General features: G+C 43.8%; 2 protein-coding genes across 3 annotated transcripts in view; both read left to right on the forward strand.

Moving 5' to 3' along the window:
- Positions 1-6803: 6803 nt before the first annotated feature.
- LOC101531866 (glutathione S-transferase alpha I) overlaps positions 6804-21638 on the forward strand; it is a 175638-nt gene continuing 160803 nt past the window's right edge. The window contains exons 1-7 of one of the 2 annotated variants that reach the window (XM_004599448.3): positions 6853-7001; positions 10511-10614; positions 12300-12351; positions 13181-13313; positions 14989-15130; positions 15891-16022; positions 16905-17269. In XM_004599448.3, coding sequence (XP_004599505.1) covers positions 10528-10614; positions 12300-12351; positions 13181-13313; positions 14989-15130; positions 15891-16022; positions 16905-17030 — 672 coding nt within the window. In that variant the 5' untranslated portion in view covers positions 6853-7001; positions 10511-10527 and the 3' untranslated portion in view covers positions 17031-17269. Of the gene's footprint in view, positions 7002-10510; positions 10615-12299; positions 12352-13180; positions 13314-14988; positions 15131-15890; positions 16023-16904; positions 17270-21638 lie in introns of those variants that run through there. The other variant, XM_058662183.1, reaches the window with a different exon arrangement.
- Positions 15891-21638, forward strand: part of LOC101533070 (glutathione S-transferase A6-like) — a 56849-nt gene continuing 51101 nt past the window's right edge. The window contains exon 1 of the mRNA XM_058662206.1: positions 15891-16022. The gene's annotated coding sequence lies outside the window, so the exon portion shown is untranslated. The remainder of the gene's footprint in view (positions 16023-21638) is intronic.

Genomic DNA, 21638 nt, shown 5'->3' on the forward strand with positions numbered 1-21638 from the left:
GACGCTCTCTGAAGTTACACTTTCTCAGGCAACTTCAGCTTGAGGATTTAAGCTCTTAGCCATTACGCCGGGCCCTGTGACTTCAGTTTGAAAGATTCACTATTCCTACGCTGCAGGTCAAATTGTGTTACTAAGCTAAAGGACACAGAAGGGGGAAGAATGGACATAAATATATTTGGAAAATAGTGCATTGATTGGCTGAACATACAAAGAAAACTTTCATACTCTTGCTTATGAGTTAGTTTCTTGTGGTCATGTGTATCAACAGTGCTAAAACTATTCTGTGTGTACTAGGATTGACCAAATACAGGAATACCACTTATTTCTAGCTCATCAATGGCCAAGTGGCTTGTTTGTCAGAGAATGAAGAACAAATATATAAACACTGAGTCAGATTTCTCTCTTTGCAGACTAAGTTTCTTCAAATGCCTAAGTGCATTTGTTGGATAGAAAAAGTAGGTTAGGGTTGCAGGCTCCTACCTTGATCCTGCTGCCTACTCATGACCTGGGAAAAGCATCAGAAGATGGCCCAAGTGTTTGGTACCCAAGTGGAAGTCCCAAATGAGACTACAAGTTCCTGGTTTTGACCTGGCCCAGGGCTGGTGGTTGTGGCCATTTGGGGAATGAACCAATGGGTAGATATCTCTTTTTGTCTCTCTTTCTCTTTCAGTAACTAGCACTTAAATAAATAATCTTTTTTTAAAAATGCAGATATCAGTATGAACCTATGACTTTTAATTAATTATATATCATGTATGTTGTATATGTGCATATAGACATAGAAAGGCATATGGAAATGCTGGCATGTGTGGGCTGATATACAAAGATCTATTTCCCCCCTTGTGAAGAGTGACTCACATATCTGTGAACCCCCCCCCCCCGCTATTTGGGACTTACTACCATTTAAAATATCTGCTTCCCATAGGTCAGCTTCCTTAGGATTCACTTGCCCTTCAGATTCAAATTTTGTTGCCTTCCTATCTCTGTGACTTTGTAACTGTGTAAGCTCATGGTGCCATAGCTGACAGCTCTCTCCACCAACCCTTCCTGGCTCCTTCCCTTAATCTCTGTCACACCTACCAAATCTCCTGCGGCTCTGACGATCCTATCCACCAATCTCTCTGCCTGCTCCAGCCACAAAACAGGCACATTCCTGCAGGCATTTGTCCCCTTTGCGTGCTGCAAACTTACCCTGAAAAGAGCTTAGTTGTGTGAAAGGACTAACACAAGCTGGCTTAGTTTCTGCTGTTTTGCACACTCATTTGACTGCTGTTCATGGTTAGTGTTGGTGTTCTGCTTTGGGTTTTCTGCATATCCTGATCATTTTTAATTAATTACACAATTTTTCTTGGAACACTGAACCCCTGAAGCAATGAGCACATCCAGTATCCAAATTCTGGTTTTGAAATACATCTCTCATTTTGAAAAAAACAAAGATCATTCAAGAAATGGCTTATTTCAGGGGCTGGAACAGAGGAAGCATAACATGAGCTTGAAACATAGTTAACACAGAAAATATCTGGAAGCATTTGCAAGAGAGGAGGCATGTTGTAAAGGACTCATAGATCAATAGGAAGGAGCTTCTGGAGTCCAAAACTGGAAGAATTGAGCAACAAAATGTAAATTGATAGCATGAGATTGTAATTCTTAGAATAAAATATTTATAAGTCCATATTGATGCAAGTAAATAATTGAAAGCATAATTAAGAAGGGATAGTTCTTTGTGGTAAAAGAATTCAAATCATTAAACGTAAAGAGAATGACAAAAACAAAAAGTCATCCTCAGGGACTGAACATTTAGCCTAGAGGTTAAGATGCCCGCATGCCACATCACAGGGCCTGAGTTTGATTCCTGGTTGTGATTTCAGACCACCAGCTTCCCACTAATGCGGATCCTGGCGGGCGGTGGTGATGAATGAAGGTGTTGGGTTCAGTGCCACCCTTGTGGGATATCTGGACTGAGCTCATGGCATCCAGTCTTGGCCCTAAACTCTTATGGGCATCTGGAGAATGAGCCAGCGCATAGGAACTCGGTCTCTCTAATCCTGTCTGCATTTCAAATAAATACAAAATAATAAATAAAATGTAAAATCAAAGGAAAATCACCACCAGGTAACACTGCTCTGGGCTAGACCCCATATGTGAATTTTGTGAGTGGGAACTTACTCAGAAACAGACTATTTGCATGATCACAAAGTGTCTCCCACAGACAGTTACTCATTCCAAAGAGGTGGGTATGTAACAAGCAGTTGACAGACCTTTTTTAAAACAAAACAAAACAAAACAAAACAAAACAAAACAAAACAAAACAAAACAAATAAGAACAAATACAAAAACAAAAAATTTTTACATTGTTTACATAGTTGACAAGGATGAATGCCCATGAGGACCACTGATTAGGTGGCATGGGGGAAGGTGGGTGGGAAAAATGCTTCCATTTTTTTATTTTCTTCCCTTTTCTCCTGTATTTGGGGTGGGAAGCGGGGGGGTAGGAGCCACTCCCAGCTGGCAAACTACAGCTTTGATTCTCATCAAGAGAGCAAGGGGAGTCTGGCTGCTTACAAGGCAACATCTTATCTTGGATGTGATATTGTGGATTTCAGAGTGGAATGGTGTCCGTAGATGCACAAGTTAGCAGGATGCCATCTCGGCAGGTGCTTTTCAGTCAGATCAACAAGACTGCTGCAGTTCCAGCACAGCGCTTTGGAATCAGACTGTCTTCTTAATGCATTTCTACCTGCACACACACTTCTTGTCATGCTTCCCTGTTTGTACCCCATCTCCTTCTGTAACAATGACTCTGAGCATATCATGTTAGTCCCTGCTGTTTAGGACACGCCTGTGCCTGTTCTGAGGAATGCCAGGGCAGATAATCACCTGTGATGCAACTGAGGTAGGAAGGAGAAAACTAACTGCAACACCACAAGTTGAATACATGGTACTCCCAAGTGGCCCTTCAAACATGGAAACTCAGAATTAAAAATCGAGTTTACAGTGTTGGCCTGACCCCAGGACCCTGGGAATTGACTTCACAGAACATGGCTGGGTAGCAAGGTCACCCTGTAATATTTTCAACAGACTCTATGACCCAGGAAACATCTGTTGTGCCTTAACAAGAAATAAACTTTAAGTTTTAGGGCTACTGTAGGGAAAATGATGAACGACCCCATTGTCCAATGATCCTGTTGTTTACCTCTCCCCACACATAGACAACTTTCGAGTTGGGGTTCAGGGGTGGCCAGAGCTGAGCCTGTTTGAAGCCAGGACCCAGGAGCTTCTTCTGGTCCTCCCACGTGAGTTCATGGGTCCAAGGACTTGAGTAATCCTATCAGAGGGGAACTGGATCAGTAGTGAAGCAGCCAGGACCTGAACTGGCACCCATGATGGATGCCAGTGCTGCAGTTGGAAGATTAGCCTGTATTGGCCTCTCTGTCTTGATTTTAACGTAATTTCCAACCACATGTAAATCTGTTTTGTTTAAACTTGACTCAGTACATGGACGCAGATAAGAGAAGTCTAAAATCTGTAACTAACCAAAACCTTGGGAGGGAGCCAAGTCAGATTGCCTGCGGGTTCTAATCCTGTCTGACTAGATGAATGAACTCTGATTCTGATTCTCCTATTGAGACAGAATGGAAACAACTCTCACTAACTCAAGCCCCTGCCAACACAGCCTTGTATCCATTTACAGACCTGAACTTGTATCCTTCTTCCACTTCAGCCCCTCCCCTCACCCACCCCTTTCCCTGAGCTCCAAACCAACCTAGACTTGGACCACACTGCCCAGTTGGGGTCTTCTTCAACTTCATGCATGCCCAGCATAACTGACAGTTGACTATTCTGGAGAGGTAGTAGTGAACAACATTACCATTTTGAGTGTGTTTTGTGCAAAAGAAATCATTGTACCTGCAGAGCATGTGGAACTTGGTGCAAGCTGAAGGACTGTATGTTGAGCAGGAGCTGACTTTGAGAAGGGCGTAATCACACCTCCCCAGCCTGGTAGGACCTTTTGTCAGCTCCCTTTGGAGAACCAACTGGTGGAAGCTCTTCCTGCTGTGCTGTCAGCCCAATGGCCTTCATCTGCACTGAACACTGACTACTTTCCACTGTGACCAAGCAGAGATCCTTGTATCGCCATCACAACCAGACTCAGACTGTTGTAGTCAACAGTCTTGAAATAATATGCTGTGAAGGGAGAGCATAACTTCTGTAATCTTTGGCAAAAGAGAAAACAATACATAAACTTAATTAAGTCAAACGAAGGTACGAAATAACTGAGCAGTACTCTTCAGAAGTGCTGAGGACATGAGAGACGAAGAATGACCGAGTAGTCACATACTGGAACTGACTCAGGGGATCACAGTTTGGGTTCCTGCATGGAATCCTGGATTAGGGAAAGGATTTTGGTTTAATAACTTAGAAAAATCCTTGGTGCTGGCATTGTGGCATAACAGGTTGAGCTGTCGTTAACACTGGCATACTATAAAGGAGCACTGGGTTTGATTTCTAACTGCTCTGCTTCTGATCCAGTTCCCTGCTAATGTGCCTGGGAAAGCTGCAGAAGGCAGCTCAAGTCCTTGTGTCCCTGTACCCATGAGCGAGGCCTGAGTGGAATTCCTGGTTCCTGGCTTCAACACATCCCAGCCCTGGCCGTGGCAGTTATTTGGTGAGCAAACCAACAAATGGGCCATCTCTTTCTCTGTGTCTCTCCCTTTCTCTGCATTCTCTACCTTCCAAATAAATAAATGTTTCTTTCTTTCTTATAAGAAAAACTGATGAAATCCAAAGAAAGTCTGGAAATCTGGGATTGGTTCACTGGGCTATAGACTGAAATAGTGACTGCCAAAGGCTAAGTCCTCATGATGCTGACTGTGAAGACACCCTGCGACTGGGTCCCAAAGAACAGCACATTCCACCAGGAACTTCAACCAGGACAGGGAACTCAGCCATAGACAAACAACAATCTGTTGTACCTGGAGAAGGAGAGAATTTTCCACCTGTGGCTACTGTAGATTAATGACCCATGGTTAACCTCTCTTTTGTCTTCCTTCGTATAGATAACATCCCAAGTGGAAATGAATGTGGAAGTATGCCACCTCCATCAATAATCTGTTAGTTGTAGCCATGTGTTCATTCTTTCTCTCTCTCTTTTTTAAAGATATATTTATTTTCGTTAGGCTGATTAATAGAAAGAAGGAGCTACAGAGAGAAAGATCTTCTATCCACTGGTTTCCAAGTGGCCTCAAAGGCTGGAGCTGACAGGAGCTGGAGCTGAAGCCAGCAGACAGGAGCTCCTTCGGGTCTTCCACATCGGCGCAGGGTCCCAAGGCTTTGGGTTGTTCTATATTGCTTTCCCAGGCCACAAGCAGGGAGCTAGATGGGAATGGAGCTGCCAGAACATAAACCAGTGCCCATATGGGATCCCAACGCTTGCAAGGCAAGGATTTAACCATTGAGCAATCATGCTGGTCCCATGTATTTTTCTCTTTTTAATTAGTTAGCTTTTGCTTTTCAATGTAATTGATCACCGCAAATAAATCTGTATTGATTTATACCTGACTCAATACATGCACTCATCCTATAAGAAAAGAATAGATGGGTCCGGTGTCATAGCCTAGTGACTAGATCCTTGCCTTACATGTGCCGGTGATCCCAAATGGGTGCTTGTTCATATCTTGGTTGCTCTACCTCCCATCCAGTTCCCTGCTTGTGGCCTGGGAAAGCAGTCGAGGACTGGCCAAAGCCCTGGGACCTAGTGCCCATGTGAGAGACTTGGAAGAGGCTCCTATCTCCTGGCTTTGGATCAACTGAGCTCTGGCCGTTGTGGCTATTTCGGGGAGTGAGTAAACCAGTGGACAGATCTTTTTCTCTCTCTCTCCTTCTCTTCGTATACCTGCCTTTCCAATAAAAATTAAAATTAAAAAAAAAGAAAGAAAAAGGAAAAGTACAGAGTCTGTCATAAAGCTCAGTATTATGCAATAATCAGGTCAGGCAACTCTTTCCTTTTTGTTTTGTGAAGTTCGCATTATTTTGACTGGCTGAGTAAACTTCAACTTTGATTTTATCTACTAGAGTCTGATTTGCAGTTAATCACACTATGATTATGTAAGGCGTCAACACTGAAGAACTCTGGGGGAAAGTTGTTTTGAAATGCTAAACCAGTTTTGCAATTTTTATGTAATGTGAATAATTAAAAAAAAATTGAAGAGATCCACAGCGTTATGTATTGGTAAGAAGAAATGTAGCTCAAGACTTGCTAAATTATTGATCAGTTTTGCAGCAGGTAATGGGTCCATCATGCCCATGGTCCCATGCTGTCCACATTTGCATACATTAGAAAATCTCCATTGGAAAGAATAGAGAGTTTATTTAGTTATTGAGCCCTTTTGGCAGGTGAGGTATCTTGGTCAACTGTGGAGACTGGGCAGTGCCACTTTAGAGACCCTGACAGGCCCTGGGGGGAAGGCACATAATATAGACATTGAATCAAAAGATTGGTGAGACCAGGAAGCTCAGGGCGCCTGGCAGTAAGAAAGAACGATGTGTTCCAATCAGTTAAAATGAGTACATGCAAGGGGTTGGACTGGAGAGAAAAACAGCCAAGATCTCGCCTTGGATCTCCTCCTTTTCCTCCACAAATATAGATTGTTGTTTCCCTGTGGTCTCTCTGAAGTCCGCTTTCCTGGTACTACTTTTTTTGTATCACTTTTCCCTAGCTCAGTCCTTGCCCCGGGGACTTAGGAAAGCAGCCCAACTTCCAGGGCATCCTCTCCACACCCCCTTGTTTGTCATTTAAGAACAGCCTTGGAAGGCAACACTGCTGATTTGGCACTGTCAGGTCTGGTGCTACATTCGGGAACCTTGAAAGTAATGGGAGGCGCAGTGCCCTGTTGGACTCCACCCCCTTGGGAGGGTAAAGTTGTCAGCACCATCTATTAAAGCGGCTAGCAACAGCATCCGAAGTTCCCAGTGAGAAGCTGAGCAGCCTGGACCTTACTTAGGTTAGTACTTTATAAACCTTCATTAACATTCTTGTGCCTGCTTCACTAGGAAGCCGTGGTCAAATGTGGTGTTCTATGAGTACCATGTGTTCTTTTTGTGCCTTCTTTGTGCTCTTGGTAGGCAAATCCCAGAGAAAACTCAAGCATTGTTGAATAGTTCATCGGGAGGTATCTAAAGAAAAAAAAATCTTCTAGTGTTTAGAAAAGGAAGGCAGATATTTTTGATGGTATGAGAAAAGAGTGGCATATTTATGGTGAAAATAGAAAATACAGATTAACACTTGGAGTGTGTGGGGACCTGTTTGCTCTACTGAAACGAATGCGTTAGTATGTTCACACAGTGGTTAAGACACCGTGAAATGGGACTTAAGTGTTTTTCTTTCTTTCATTTCTTTTCTCTTTTTTTTTTAATTAGAAAGGGAGGAGAAAGAGCAAGAGAGAGCAAAAGAGAGAGTGAGAGAGATTTTTCCATTTGTTCGTAGTCAAAGCCAGAAACACAGAACTCCATGTGAGTCTCCCATATGGGTGTCAGGAACCAAGTCCTCTGAGCCATCACCTGCTCTACCCCAGGGGCACATCAACGGATGTGCAAGATGAGAAGTGAAGTAGCTGGTGCTCAAACCAGCACTCCAATATGGGAACCAGATTTCCAAAAGGCAACTTTGACAAAACTGTACCAAAAACAATTTGTATACTGGACTTAAATTTCGGAGCGTCCTACATTGGGAGCCCCATTTGAACCAAGAAAAGGGAATGTATTGGGACGATTGCATGCCTCTTGACCTGGCATCTCCAACTGGGACATCAGCCATGAATCAAAAGCTGTATTTATTTGTTTTTATTGGAAAGTCAGATTTATGGAGAAGGCGAGACAGAAAGATCTTCTATTCGCTGGTTCACTGCTCAAATGGCTGCAACACCTGGAGCACAGCGGATCCAAAGCCAGGAGTTTCTTCTGGGTCTCCAAAGTGGGTGCGGGGTCTCAAGGCTTTGGGTGTCCTCTACTGTTTTCCCATGCCATAAGCAGGGAGCTGGATGGAAAGTGGAGCGGCTGGGACACAAACCAGTGTCTGTATGGGATCACTATAACATGCAAGACAAGCATTTAGCCACTAGGCTACCATGCTGATCCCTACATTCATGCTTTTGTAAATTGATCATTAGCTCTTTGTTCATGTTAGTTACCTTACAACTGGAGACCAGGTAGCAAGTTATTTTTCTACCTGCTCTCCCTTCTCCTTTCTCTTTATTTTCTCTTTGTCTTCCTCCTTCTCTTTTCCACTTCTCTCCTTTTCCTCCAATGTTGCTGAGACATAGGATGGACAAGCTTTAAACTCTAAAACTGAGACTCAGTGCAATGGCTCAACTGGCTGATTCTCCACTTCCAAGCACTGGCATCACATATAGGTGCTGTATTGTATCCCCACTGCCCCACTTCTGATCTAGCTCCTTGTTTGTCACCTGGGAAAGCAGTGGAGGATGACCCAACCGTTTGGGACCCTGCACCTGTGTAGGAAACCCAGAAGAAGCTGCTGACTCCTGGCTTCCGATTGGATCAGCTCTGGCCATTTCAGCCATTTTGCGAGTGAATCAACAGAAGAGTTTTCTCTCTGTATCTCCTTCTCTTTGTAAATCTGTCTTTCAATTGAAAATAGATAAAATTTTTTTTAAAAGCTCTCAAAACTAGATGAATTAAATTGAATAGGGCTTTTAGGATATCAGGTAAATGAATTTAGGTTGACCTTGCAGAAAAACTTTGATAATGCCTCTTTGTTCTGTTTACTTCATGGTCCAACAGAGGGAGTGCAAATTGCTTTCAATTTGCCAAAGTAAATATTCTTCTTGGCTGTTCTGGAAAAGTATTCATTATTTCTTTATTTTTTCATAGCTATGTTTTTGCAATGTGAGAGCATTTCATTGCTTTAGTAATTCTGTGTAAACCTAATTAGTAGGCAGAATGGTACAGTTTTTATCAGGGTTGATTTTTTTGTTGCTTCATCCTCCCTTTATTACTTAGTTAATCCACACTGTGCTATTCTCAAATGAGGAAACTCAGAGTGAAATGCTTTAAAAATATTTGGCTCTTGAACTGTGACTGAATTTTGAGATACTGTGCCAACAGGTTGTGACAATTTCTCTGCTTCCTGGAGGTTCACAATTGGTTGTGAAATCCCAGAAAAATTGAAGAGAAATATGAAAATGATAAACTCTGCAGACTGTGAAAGTGCACATTAAAAACAACAGGAAGGAACTGGTGTGAATATTGGAACTAGATTCTATCTTAGAGCACACACTGTGGCACCTGACAAATTGCATGCTGTTTATCGTGTTCAGTGTACTAATCACAAATTTGAAGAGTGGGTTGGCTAATGTCGTAGATTCCCTCTCTAATTCGTGATGTCCTGAGGAAAACCTAGACTCTTTTTTTTTAAAAGATTTATTTATTTTTATTGGAAAGTCAGATTTACAGAGAGAAGGAGAGACAAAGAACTTCAATCCACTGGTTCATTTCCTAAGCAGCCACAATGGCTGGAGCAGAGTGGAACCGTGCCAGAAGCTAGGAGCCAGGATCTTCTTCCTGGTCTCCCACATGGGTACAGGGTCCCAAGGCTTTGAGTGTCCTCTACTGCTTTCCCAGGCCACAAGCAGGGAGCTGAATGGGAAGAGGAGCAGCCAGAATACAATCTGGCGCCCATATGAGATCACCAGCACCTGCAAGGTGAGGACCTGCAGTTTTTACAAGGCATGTGAAGATGCCATTAGGAAGTAACATGAGAGCCAGTATTAGTCTGTAATATCCACTATCTTAAAAAGAAAAAAGAAAAGATAAGATAAGGCCTTGTAACAGGAAAGCCTGTGACAAGTCCTATTGATGTTGGAGCTGAGCAGGACAAGAGGAAATGTACAAGGACAAGAACAGTACTCCAGGGAGAAGAAGTAGGAATGGAGAAGATTTTAGGGGGGACCATCATGAAGCAGAACCCCAATTTAGGGTTAGAAAGGCAGATATTCAGGGACTGTAGAATCCCTGAACCTGATTTAGAAGCTACTCTTCCAGATAGGAACGATGTGGGCAGAAAGGGTAGGTCCTCAGGTCTCCCACTCTGGCTGCCTTCTCGCTTTGCTCTGCTTGCTTCGGATAGGAAATTCTGATTCTTGTCTAGAAGTGCCAGCATATCTTCACTTTTTGGGTGTGGTAGAAAGAGAAACGAACACCTTCTGTAGGGAAGATGTATGCTTTGGCTATGTTCATGGAAAAACTAAGCCCCAATCAATGTGTTCGAACAAATGCAGGACGATGAGTTTGGGCAAGCGGCACATGAAGCTGGCTTAGTGTAATTTTGTGATAATGTCCGATAACAAGTGAGAATGTTCCTAAGACTCCACCACCCCTGCAGGGAAGAGAGTAGACACTCATACTCCTTCTGTATTTTTGGTGACATTTCAGCCATAACACTGCAGTACATTTTGTGTCTGTGGACTTCATTCATTCATTCCATTGTATTTAGAGAAACCAGGAGACATCATGGCAAGAAAGCCCCTGCTTCACTACTTCAACGGAAGGGGCAGGATGGAGTCCATCCGCTGGCTCTTGGCTGCGGCTGGAGAAGAGGTAGGAAATGAGTTATGTCACTTTAAATTGGATCAAACATTGAGCTTATCAGAAGCTTTACTAAGCCGGGGAACTCTTATACTACATAAAGTGTGAATAGTTTTGTTTTAAATAAAAATGTTTTATTCCGAGTGTCTGAGAATTGCATGTCACTAAAGGTAAAATCTATAAGAATCAAAATATAATTGAAGTAAAAATAAGGTCACTGATGAGAGGCAGAAGGGAATGACTTATAACAAACTGCCTGTTAACAACCGATCCATGGGTTCAAGAATGATTTTGTGAGTGCCACGTTCTGTGCTAGGGACTTGGTGGCACACAGTGAACAAGGTAGATATGGTCCATGCTCTTAGGCAACATACATGTCTTTCAGGATGCAGATAAGTGAACAGGGGATTAGGATAAGCCCAGAAACATCCACACCTGAATTAATTCTGTTGTAAAAAGGCCACCTTTCTCAGTGACTGAACAGGAAGTTGAGGCTGGTTTCAGAGTGACTCTGCTGCGTGCTGCCCTCTACAGGTGATTCCGAGGAAGTACACTTCCTAATCCATATCAGAGGGACTCAGTGGCTGGATGAGGGTTTCCTAGTCAGTCACCCACCAGCTCGGAAGATCTTGTCCTTCACCTTGGAGTAGAAAAGGAAGGTTTTAGGGAAAGTGGAGTTCTATGAAAGGAACTGCTAGTGCACCCTCCTCAGCCTCACAGCAATGTGTTCAGTCTTGGAATTATACTTTCATGATCGCTTAGTAAAGGCATGAGACTTGGAGAAACAGGCTCTAAAACCCAGAGAGTCCATGCTAAGTGTTTAATTTCCACACATAGAGTATTTCACTGTCATTCAGACCTCAGCAATGTGTTGCAGGGATGAAATTAGAGACCTTGGTCATTATGAGCCCAACACAGGAGGGAGCGATGGGGGAAGTGCCCATAGCCCATCCCTGCAATAAAGTGTTGCAGCTTGAAGGAAGGGGTGGTGGACAAGCTCTGACTGTACCCTTTGTCCAGAGCTTGTGTGTTCTCTGTGCCCAGAGGCTGATTATGCAGCCCATCACCATCAGCCTCAGGAGTCACAGCATACTCACCAGGCCCATCCCACCTCAGCCACCCTCCTGTGATCCCCACTGCCCCCTCCCATTCCTCATGTGCCTCTGAACTGGCTGCTGTGTAAATGGCTGGTATTCACAGCTTCCTGTCTCTTGAGCCTGATCCTGAGTGACAACAAACTATCCCACAAGCAAGGTAGTTAATTTCCCAACCTACTCACAACCATTTAGACTCTAAAAGGAAAAGGAGGAATATAAATTACAGCAGAGGCCCCTGGGTGGTAGGTACATAGATGATCACTGGCCCATGCATATTCCATGCCAAGGACACATGGGTTCTGTTCTGGCCTCTCTTGGAGACGTCAACTTCATTAAGATATGCCCACTCTGCAACTGGAAGAACTTCCCAAACCACTCCCTTCAATACCTCTTTGCAACCTATTTCATATCCTGATCACAGATTACAGCAGGCCAAGGTGGAGTTGATGTGAACCATGGTCATGGGCAGACGCCTCTGAGTACTGGCAAATTTGGAAATCTTACCTTACATTACGTAGCAGACAGGAGTCTTTTGGGTTGAGAAGCTTATAGTGGTATGGAATGAACTAACAAGAACTCATTTACTGTTTTTCCTTTTAGTTTGATGAGAAATTTATAGAAAGTGCAGAAGATTTGAACAAGTTACGAAATGGTAAGAACAAGTACCTACGTGACTTGAATGAGATGGTCTGGTATAAAATTTAAACATGAGGTGACTCCTGTGTGTTTGAAGAGAGGTAGTTTGGAGTGGCGGGGAGAGAGTGGTTACATGTAAGAAGTGGGGGATCTTTGAGCAGATCTATAACTTTCAGAGCTAAAAGGGCCAGGATCATTCAGAGTATCTGTTAAGGGAGTCATTGCTTGTTTCTCTTCAGTGTCTCATGGTCTGTTTTTTTTTTTTTCACAACAAATAAACTCAAATTAGCTAAGGATCTCATACTTCTCTCCCAACCCAAGGACATACACACAGGGATTTCTCAGCTGAAGGGGAAGTAGATGCATTTCATTTTTTTTCTAGTGAGAAAGCAATAACCTAGTGATACCACAGGCTTGGAGGAGGACAGAAAGAAAAATTCCATAGAAACTACTTCCAGAACCTACCTTTAATGTCCTGAACACAATGTATGTTGGAAATTTCTCAATTAAAATAGCTTCCAACTGGTGGCGCTATGACAGACCCTCCAGATTTATTCCTACAATATCCATGGAAATGAATCAACACAGAAATACAAGGAGTCTGGAATGTATCTTGATGGGAAATAACAACATTGATGAATAAACCTCCTCAGCAGTAAAAGGAAGATTGAGAAGAAAAAGTAGTACTACAGGAACCTAAAAACAAGGACTATTTTACTTAAAAGCTTTTCTACTATGCTTTTAGTTTCATTTTATACTGGCAGTCATTTCAGCAAACATTTTTTCCCTTCAAGGAATGGAGTCTTTAAACAGTTATTCTCCTTTTTCTTTTCTTCTTTTAAAAGATGGAGTATTGATGTTCCAGCAAGTGCCCATGGTTGAGATTGACGGGATGAAGCTGGTGCAGACCCGAGCCATTCTCAACTACATTGCCGACAAACACAACCTCTATGGGAAAGACATGAAGGAGAGAGCCCTGTATGTACACTTTCTGTTTTCTTATCAGCAGACAGTAAAGATATTGCCTTGAGTGAGCAGTACTGTGGCAAGGGGATCAGGGCAAGTGGGAGGAGTCTGAGTGTATGAAGGAGGGAAGAAAGGATACAAAAGGAATTCCTTCTTAACAGCCAGAAATGACAAGATTGTGACCTGATTTACCAACTGGTTGTATGGAGTTGTCATCTTGGCTAGGTTTGGTGGTGGCTTGCGGAGTCTCCCCCACAGATTCCTTTAGTACCCTGTTGCTGGAGGGGATTAGCCTGCTGCCCGCCACCCAGGCTCCCGGCCCACGAGAGGCAAACAGACGGACAGGAGTTCTGTCTAAGCAGTTCTGATATATTGGGGAAATTCAATTTCTTATATAGAGTAAGGGATAGCCTCGGGCCGGGAATTTCGGGAATTCCAGGAGGGGAGAAACTAGGAGCCAATTAGTAGGAGAATGACTGTGGAAGCCACCTCCCATAGGCCAGGGGTAGGTGAGCGAGATGGCCCTGGTCAATCAGTATTTCCTTGGAGCTACGTGACTCCTGCTCTGGTTCACACCCAGGGCTTTGTCTTTGGCCGCCATCTTGCCCATCAGTGACCTGGACTGTTAGTCGCCATCTTATTGACTTAGTGGCCTCTTTGCCCCTCAGCCCCACAGTGGCTGATGACGTTGGGGCTGTCTGAAGCTTTTGACACAGGACTAAAGGAACACAGAGCGATTCAGTACTGCCCTGTATCGAGAGATCTTCCTGTTTGGATGGAAGTGCTTGATTCAAAATCAGATCTTGTATGGATCTGTGGGAGGTTCATCCAACATGTCAAATAATTTCCTTACTAGGTTGTAAGACAACAAAAATGCATCCACTCTGGTATTTATACAGTAGTATTCCTAGCAGTGATATTGATAGTATTCAAAAATTAGAAAACTGCCCTACTATCCAAGAATGGGTAAGTGGCTGAATGCTATGTGCACTTATCTTCCTGTGGAGTAGTGTTTGGCCATGAAAGAGGATGACGTACTGGCATGCTATAACACGGATGAACCATGCAACTTCTTGTCACATGAAAGGAACCAGACACAGAAGACCAGAGGTTGAATACTTTTGTTTTTGAATGGCATGTCTAGAACATTCAAGTCCATAGAGATAGAAATATGTTAATGCTTGCTTGGGGCTGGAAGAAAGGGAGAATGAGGAGTGGCCGCCAAGGTGTATATTTTTTTCCTATAATGAAAATGCAGAATCATTGTCAATATTTGTAAAATTGTGTGAAGGCATTAATCTTCCTTACCACTGCATTTTAAAGGGGTGGCAGTTATGACTGATGATTATAAGACAATGAAGTTGTTATTTAGCAAATATTTTAGAAAGTGCAGTTTATGAAAAAACAAACCATCTCTAATTGTCTGCACTGTTTGTAGCAGCACAAAGAATTATGCCAAGTAGGGAGATACTTAAGGTGGCGTGTTGAGAATTTGGGTATGAATGGCATTTGGCAGAGGCACATGGATGCAAACAGGGAGAGAATGTGGAGAATTTAAAACCTGGAGAACATGAGCCTGGGATTTGCAGCAAGATGAGAGAAGGAGAGCACCTGCTATCTGTACTGTGTTCTAAAGTATAAGCTAAAGCAGGAGACATTTGACTGCTTGGTTGTTTGTGTCTTTCAGGATTGATATGTACTCAGAGGGCATTGCCGACTTGTATGAGATGGTCCTGCTTTTGCCACTGTGTCCTCCAGATCAGAAAGGTGCCAAGGTTGACTTCATCAAAGAGAAAATCAAAACCCGTTACTTCCCTGCCTTTGAAAAAGTATGTGAAGCTAGCTGTTCAGCATGTTAAGAAACTCTTCCCACTCCTCTACCGCCCAGTTCAAAGGAAGATAGAAAAGCAGAGCCTGGGCATTTAAGGATATTGACCTTGGTGTCTAATGGGATTTCTGCCTATACAACATTACGAATCACAGGCATTTCATAAAAATGTGCTGTGAATTTGAATCCGGTGATATCCAGCTGATGGATTTTTAGGATAAGCTTAGTATGGTGTGTGTCAAGCTGTAACTTTAAAAGAATCCCATGGTCATGACAGGAACATAGGGTGTGAAATCTCTGAGATCTTGCAGGAATTACAGGCTTTGATTCAGTAGTCCTGTGATGAGAGCAATACATCCCCAAACATGCTGGCATTGCATGGAAGGAGACATGAGGCCAGATGCCCATCAGGAGAATATTGTAGATTGCAGGGTTGGGTGATGTGTGCACAGTGAAGGATGATAATGCAGGGACAGAGGGGAGGAGATAGATGAGAAGGTGTGAAGGAGAAAGGAATCCATACACAAGGGGCCACATTTCAGTCTTTAGAGAAAAGCCAGACAAACTAAGGAAATGAAGTTTCATTGTAGAATGTGTAGTACCTGTCTCAGTTATGGCTTCTCTTTGAAGGTAAAGTGAAACATTTCAGAGTCCAAACTCTTTGAAATTAGGCTAGATTAAATTATGAACTATTGATTGAGTGTAAAAGAAAAGGTTACCAGCAAAGTAAGACTTAGGGCCTGGTCTCATTCCTCTAACAGGTGTTGAAGAGCCACGGGCAAGATTACCTGGTTGGCAACAGGCTGAGCAAGGCTGATATTCTCCTGGTGGAGCTGCTCTACAATGTGGAGGAGGTGGACCCCAGCGCCATCGCCAGCTTCCCTCTGCTGAAGGTGACCTATCTCACAGCCTTTGGATGGCAGCCCCACATGTGCCTTCTTGGAATCTGACATTTGGTCTCTTTGACCAAGCTTTCTCTTAGCCTTGAAACCCACTTCTGTTCCCCCATTCTCTGAAATGAGTTTCCAGACCCTGGTTTTGAAGCATGAAGTCTTTTGTTATGCCAAGGAGATTGGAGGTGGAAGTCAACACAGGAGTGATGTTTTGCCTATTATGAAGTCGAAGACCCAGAGCCCAACCTGTCTTCCCCAACTCCTTATCACATTCTGCTCTTTGTTCCTGATACCTGTTTGATTCTCTTCATCCCAAGTGTGTCCTGCTTATCCACACTTGAGTCCACCTGAGCAGGTGTCTTCCCTGTGATTTCCTTCTTCCAGCTCTAGATTTGATTCTATTTCCACACAGCTTCCCACATTACCCTCTGCTCCCATAATCTGCGTTGTTATCTGTCAGTGTGGAAACTAGTTGTGACTGGCCTAAGGTGAGCCTGTAGCATTTTCTGTCTCTATTTTGAACTCAGTTTTTCATATCTTTAATTCCTCTGCTTGGGGACTTTCCTGTATTGATATCTGACAGATATGTTGGTCTCACTTGTTTCATGTATGAGCCATGAATCTACTGGATTTATTGGTGAGAAGAAGGAGGGAGCACTGTGAATGGCCTGTCTTTGGTGGAATGTCCCTGAGCTGTACTCAGCTCCCAACATCTTCATGCTCCTTGGCATCTCTTTCTCAGCCTCCACGCTGGTGCTGATGGAGGGGGCCCAGTTGGTTTTCTCTATAAGGAGTCAGGAAGGGATCAGACTGCCTGGGCTGTGCTAGTGATGGGGTGGATTCTGTTTGCTCCTCTCTGAGGCTGTGATCTGTGTCCTGCAGGCCCTCAAGACCAGAGTCAGCAGCCTTCCCACCGTGAAGAAGTTCCTGCAGCCTGGCAGCCAGAGGAAGCCTCCTTTGGATGAAAAAGCTTTAGAAAAAGTAAAGAAGATCTTTGGGCTACCATAAAGGAGCAAGACTCCAAGTCCATACAAAAAGTCTTCTGTTTTTGCATCAAGGAAATCTTGACATAAATGTTTATCTTGGCTATGTGAGCTAATAAACTTCTTTGAATTATATATGCTAGTGAAATAAGCTCTTCTGAAGAAACTGAGCTAAAATTTGTTCCTTTCATTTGGATTCAATATGAAAACAGATTTTCAATGTTCTGACATGTGTATTCTCTGGAATAAATAATCAAATAAAAATTGTAATGTATGTGGTTTGTTCAGCTTTCCCAAGAATTTCCCCATAACACCTGTCTTACAGTGTAGGAAAGAGCCAAGGGTAGGAATTTACATCTGACATTTTCAAGTATGCATAAGATGGTAATTGTTATGCTACGTAATGGCATAATGCCATTAACCCATGCTGGCCTGCACCCCTGACTCATACAGCTACCAGTGTGTGCTGTGGATGGCCCCATCTGGCCTGCTCCCAGACCTGGCCCACAAGTGTGGCCAAGGAGTACTATAACCTTGCCAAGCTTGGACTGCCCCCAACCTCAATCTTGTGCTCACTACAGGGAGTTTTCGCTCAACAGTGGAGTTCACCAAGTTCCTTATCAGACTCACTCCTCAGTCTGACATGCCCCCACCTTGGTCCAAGCACACCAGCAGGTACTGTAGCCCTGCTTGACCAACCTGTGCCCATTCTGGCTCACAGTGGGCCATGCAACAGCCCATCCCAGCCTGGCCCACCCCTGGACTCAGCTGTCATGTGGACTGGTGTGTGCTGTGGCCTAGCCCAACCTGTCCTGCATGCACTCTGATTCTCTCGGCAGCCAGCAGGTGTTGGGACCTGTCCCCAGGTACAGCCCATAAGTATGATGAAGGGTGTTGTAGCCTTGTTTGGCCTTGTATACCCCCTACGCTGGCTGGCTCTTGGACTCATCAGTGAGAGTTGCAACCTAGTAGAGGAGTCTATATAATTTCTTTTACATTCCTGCTTCCAGTCCCACATATAGTGTGTCCCTTTAGGTGTTTCAACCGATCCTGCAATAGCTAGCCCCTAAATAGCACTTGGCAAGAGTTGCTGTAACCTGGCCTGGCTAAGCCCATCCCTAGTCCCAAATCTTGCTGATGGGTGCTGCTATCTAGTCCAGCCCAGTCTGTCCCCAGTCCTGACTCTGCTGTGCACTGGTAATTGTGGTAGCTTAGCTTGGTACGGCCTATACCCCCTTCTGGCAACCATAGAAGCCACTAAGAGCTAAGGTCTGACCCAGCCTGACTTTTCCTAAGACCCAGCCCACACACATGCCAATTAGTGCTTGCCTGGCCTGATGCAGCCCAGCCCTGTCACTGGTGCTCATCAGCGGGAACTGCGGCCTAGTAGGGAATTTCTCCAAATTCCTCTACCAGATTCACTCCCAGCCCCGGGCATCACATGTGTTGGCTAGTGTTAATTCCTTGTCTATCATAGTCTGCCCTAAGTGCCAGCGTTTGAGTATGTTAGTATGTGCTTTGTCAGAGCCTAACTCACTCCTGAATTTGGTTCTCAGGTGAACCAGCAGGTGTTGCACCCTGGCTCAGTCTGGCATGCTCCAACTCCAGCTCCCATGAGTGTTGATGAGTTCCTTGGTCATGCCTGGCTCAGTCCTTCACTACTTGCTCTTGTGTGCAAACCAGGTGGTGCTGTTGTCCCACAAGGGTGAGACCACAAATCTACAGAATACACCCCCAGATCTGGTTCTGTTGCATGTTGTTTGGTGCCATTGCCCAGCTCCACATGGCCCACTCCCTGTCTTGACACTTGCTGCTGGGTACTTGGATTTAACCCTGTCAGTCAGGCCAGCGAGAGGTTGCTTTCACACATGTAGGCTTGTGGTGGGTGATGCCCACATCTCCTATATAGGTGCCTTTGTCTGACCCGGACATGCCTTCTGTTTTCATGTTTCTAAACCACCCAACTTAGCTCTCCCATTTACTTGCAAGTGTAGTGGCCTGGTCTGTGGAAGGCACTAGAAGTCATTCCTCACCTGTCAAACACTTCCTCTCCCACCAAAATCCCCTTCCCTGGGCAATCTACGCTTCCCTACTTCAGCAGGCTCTGGCTTTCCACTACTTTTGGTGATCAGGTGGTGTGGGGGCTATCTCCATTCCTTCCAGAGCTACATGAGTTAAAATATAGATGGCTGGTGTGATACGTCAGCTGGCTAATCCTGCATCTGCAAGCACCAGTATCCCATATAGGTGCTGGTTCCTGTTCTGGTTGCTCCATTTCCCATTCAGCTTCTTGTTTGCGGCCTGGGAAAGCAGTGAAGGATAGCTTAAGTAATTAGAACTCTGCACCTGTGTGAAAGATCTAGAAATCCTAACTCCTGGCTTTGGATTGGCTCAGCTGTAACCATTGTGGCCATTTGCAGATTGAACCAACAGGTAGATGTTTCTCTCTGTCTTTTTTCTCTGTAAATCTGCCTTTCTAATAAAAAAATTCTTTTTAAAGATAGATTTACAGATAATTATATGATAGGTAGATAGACAACCAGAAAGATTATGTGGGTCAGGTATGGTGGTGTGGTACTTGAGTTGTTGCTCATGTGGGAGACTCAGATGGAGTTCCTGGCTTCTGGTTTATTGTCAGGTTTAGCCCTGTCTGTTACAGGAATTTAGGGAATCTACCAGCAGATGGAATCTATTTCTCTTTCTCTCTGTGTCTGTATCTCTTTTTCTCTCTCTTTCAGATAAATAAGTAAATCTTATTTTAAAAAGAAAGAGGACACGTATAATATCACACGTGTTCATATAATCAATAATTCCAGGAACTGGAACAAGAGGTATGTGCATAAATTGAATTCCTTTATTAGTCTTAGGCACATTGTCTGCTTTAATTTTTTCAATGGTTCGTAGGAAGGATATTTAATTTTCTTTATTGTCAGAAGCAAAATTTGAGGCTGAGCAGTTTAGAGGAGGGAAGCTAGAAATTTAAAATTAAGATTTATTATAATAAACTAATCTGAAAGGAGAACTAGATTCTACTATTGGCCACTAATTAGCTGGACGGAAAAGCTCCATTCTCTCTTTGAGGTTCCAACATCTCATGGCAGATCTAGAGAATACCAAATGCAACTTGTACAAGTTTGATATCATTGCCCTTTGGCACAGTATTACTACGCGTGGGGTGGGAGTGCTGTCCTCACGTGTGGAGTATTTGAAGACTGTTTCTTTGATAGAAGTAACCTAATGTCCTTCCATTACTCTGCCACAACTTGTCACCACAAACGTCTCCAGGTATTGCTGAATGGTCTCTGCAGTGGGAAATCCAATCGCAGGGCTGCATGATTTTCCATGCATTCATACATACAAATTTTTATGTAACAACTAGAAAATCTTTGCACCAAAATAAATTTACCTTTCAGTACCATTTCCCCATGACCTTTTGGCATTGCCCTCACACAGTGCTAATTCTCAATTTACTCAGCTGTTGAGGTTGTCAAAGTGAAGCAAAACAAACTGTTAGGAACTTTGTTTTTGAATAGAACCCCTGAAAGTTGCTAACAGTAAGAAAACTCATGAATTAGGTGTTTCCCTTGCTCCCCTTCCTCCCAGCCTTCAGTTGATTCTTGGCTGAGTGGCAGACATAACTCAGATCTTCAGAGGGAAGCCCAATGGATGGGTAATATTCCATAGCTGAGTAGAAAAACCCTGAACTGTAAATCAGAAGGAAGAGTTTACAGTGATCCAGTGCGAATAGCATGGGGTGTGACAGGGCAGCTGTGCGCGTGCTCTCTATATCTCCTTCTGTCTCTCTCTAAGGAGGACATCAGGAGTTGCTTCCCAGAGTTGCTGTGGAGGGGAGATGCTCTCCAAGCTGCTGACTGTGCTGCAGGAACATGGGTGGGTGACCCATGGCAAGTCAGCAGGTTTCCCTTCTCACTTCCTGCTGACCTAGCAAGACTTTGTAGTGACCCTTGTCCCTGTATTGGGCAAGTTCATGTTTGGAACAGGAAGAAAGGTGCTTATCAGATTAACGCTAAAATAAATATTATGTAAGATCAACATTGATTGTGTTTGTAATGTGATTCTTGGTTGCTGGCTGAGAGAGCTTAGTGTGAGAATGTGGATCACTTAGCCGTGGGAACTCCAGACTCTCACACTGCTACACACATGTTGTACACTAGTGAGAGTGCACTCTTAGTTTTTTTCCAGCATCACCTTCATTTTCCCAACAAGAAAGCAGAATGTGCACAGCCTCACATTACAAGACAGATGAGTTGAATCCTGTTTCCAAAGACTAGACAATTGATTGTCATATTTTTTAGGTAATTTAAATTTTTTATTTTGGCTTATTTGAAACATTTAGAGAGAGATTAGGGGAGAGAGAGAGAGAGAGAGAGAGAGAGAGAGAAAGGGAAAGAGAGAGAGAAGGAGAAAGAGAGAGAGAGAGAGAGAGAGAGAGAGAGAGAGAAAAAATCTTTTATCCTTTGGTTCATGTTCCAAATACCCACCACAGCTGGGGCTAGGGCAGCCTAGAGCCAGGAGCCAGGAACGCCCTCTGGGTCATCCACATCGGAGGCAGGGACTCACTTACTTTAGCCATCACCTACTGCCTCCCAGGAAGTGCATTATCAGGAAGCTA

This window comes from Ochotona princeps, chromosome 1 (assembly GCF_030435755.1).
Source record: "Ochotona princeps isolate mOchPri1 chromosome 1, mOchPri1.hap1, whole genome shotgun sequence".
NCBI lineage: Eukaryota > Metazoa > Chordata > Mammalia > Lagomorpha > Ochotonidae > Ochotona > Ochotona princeps.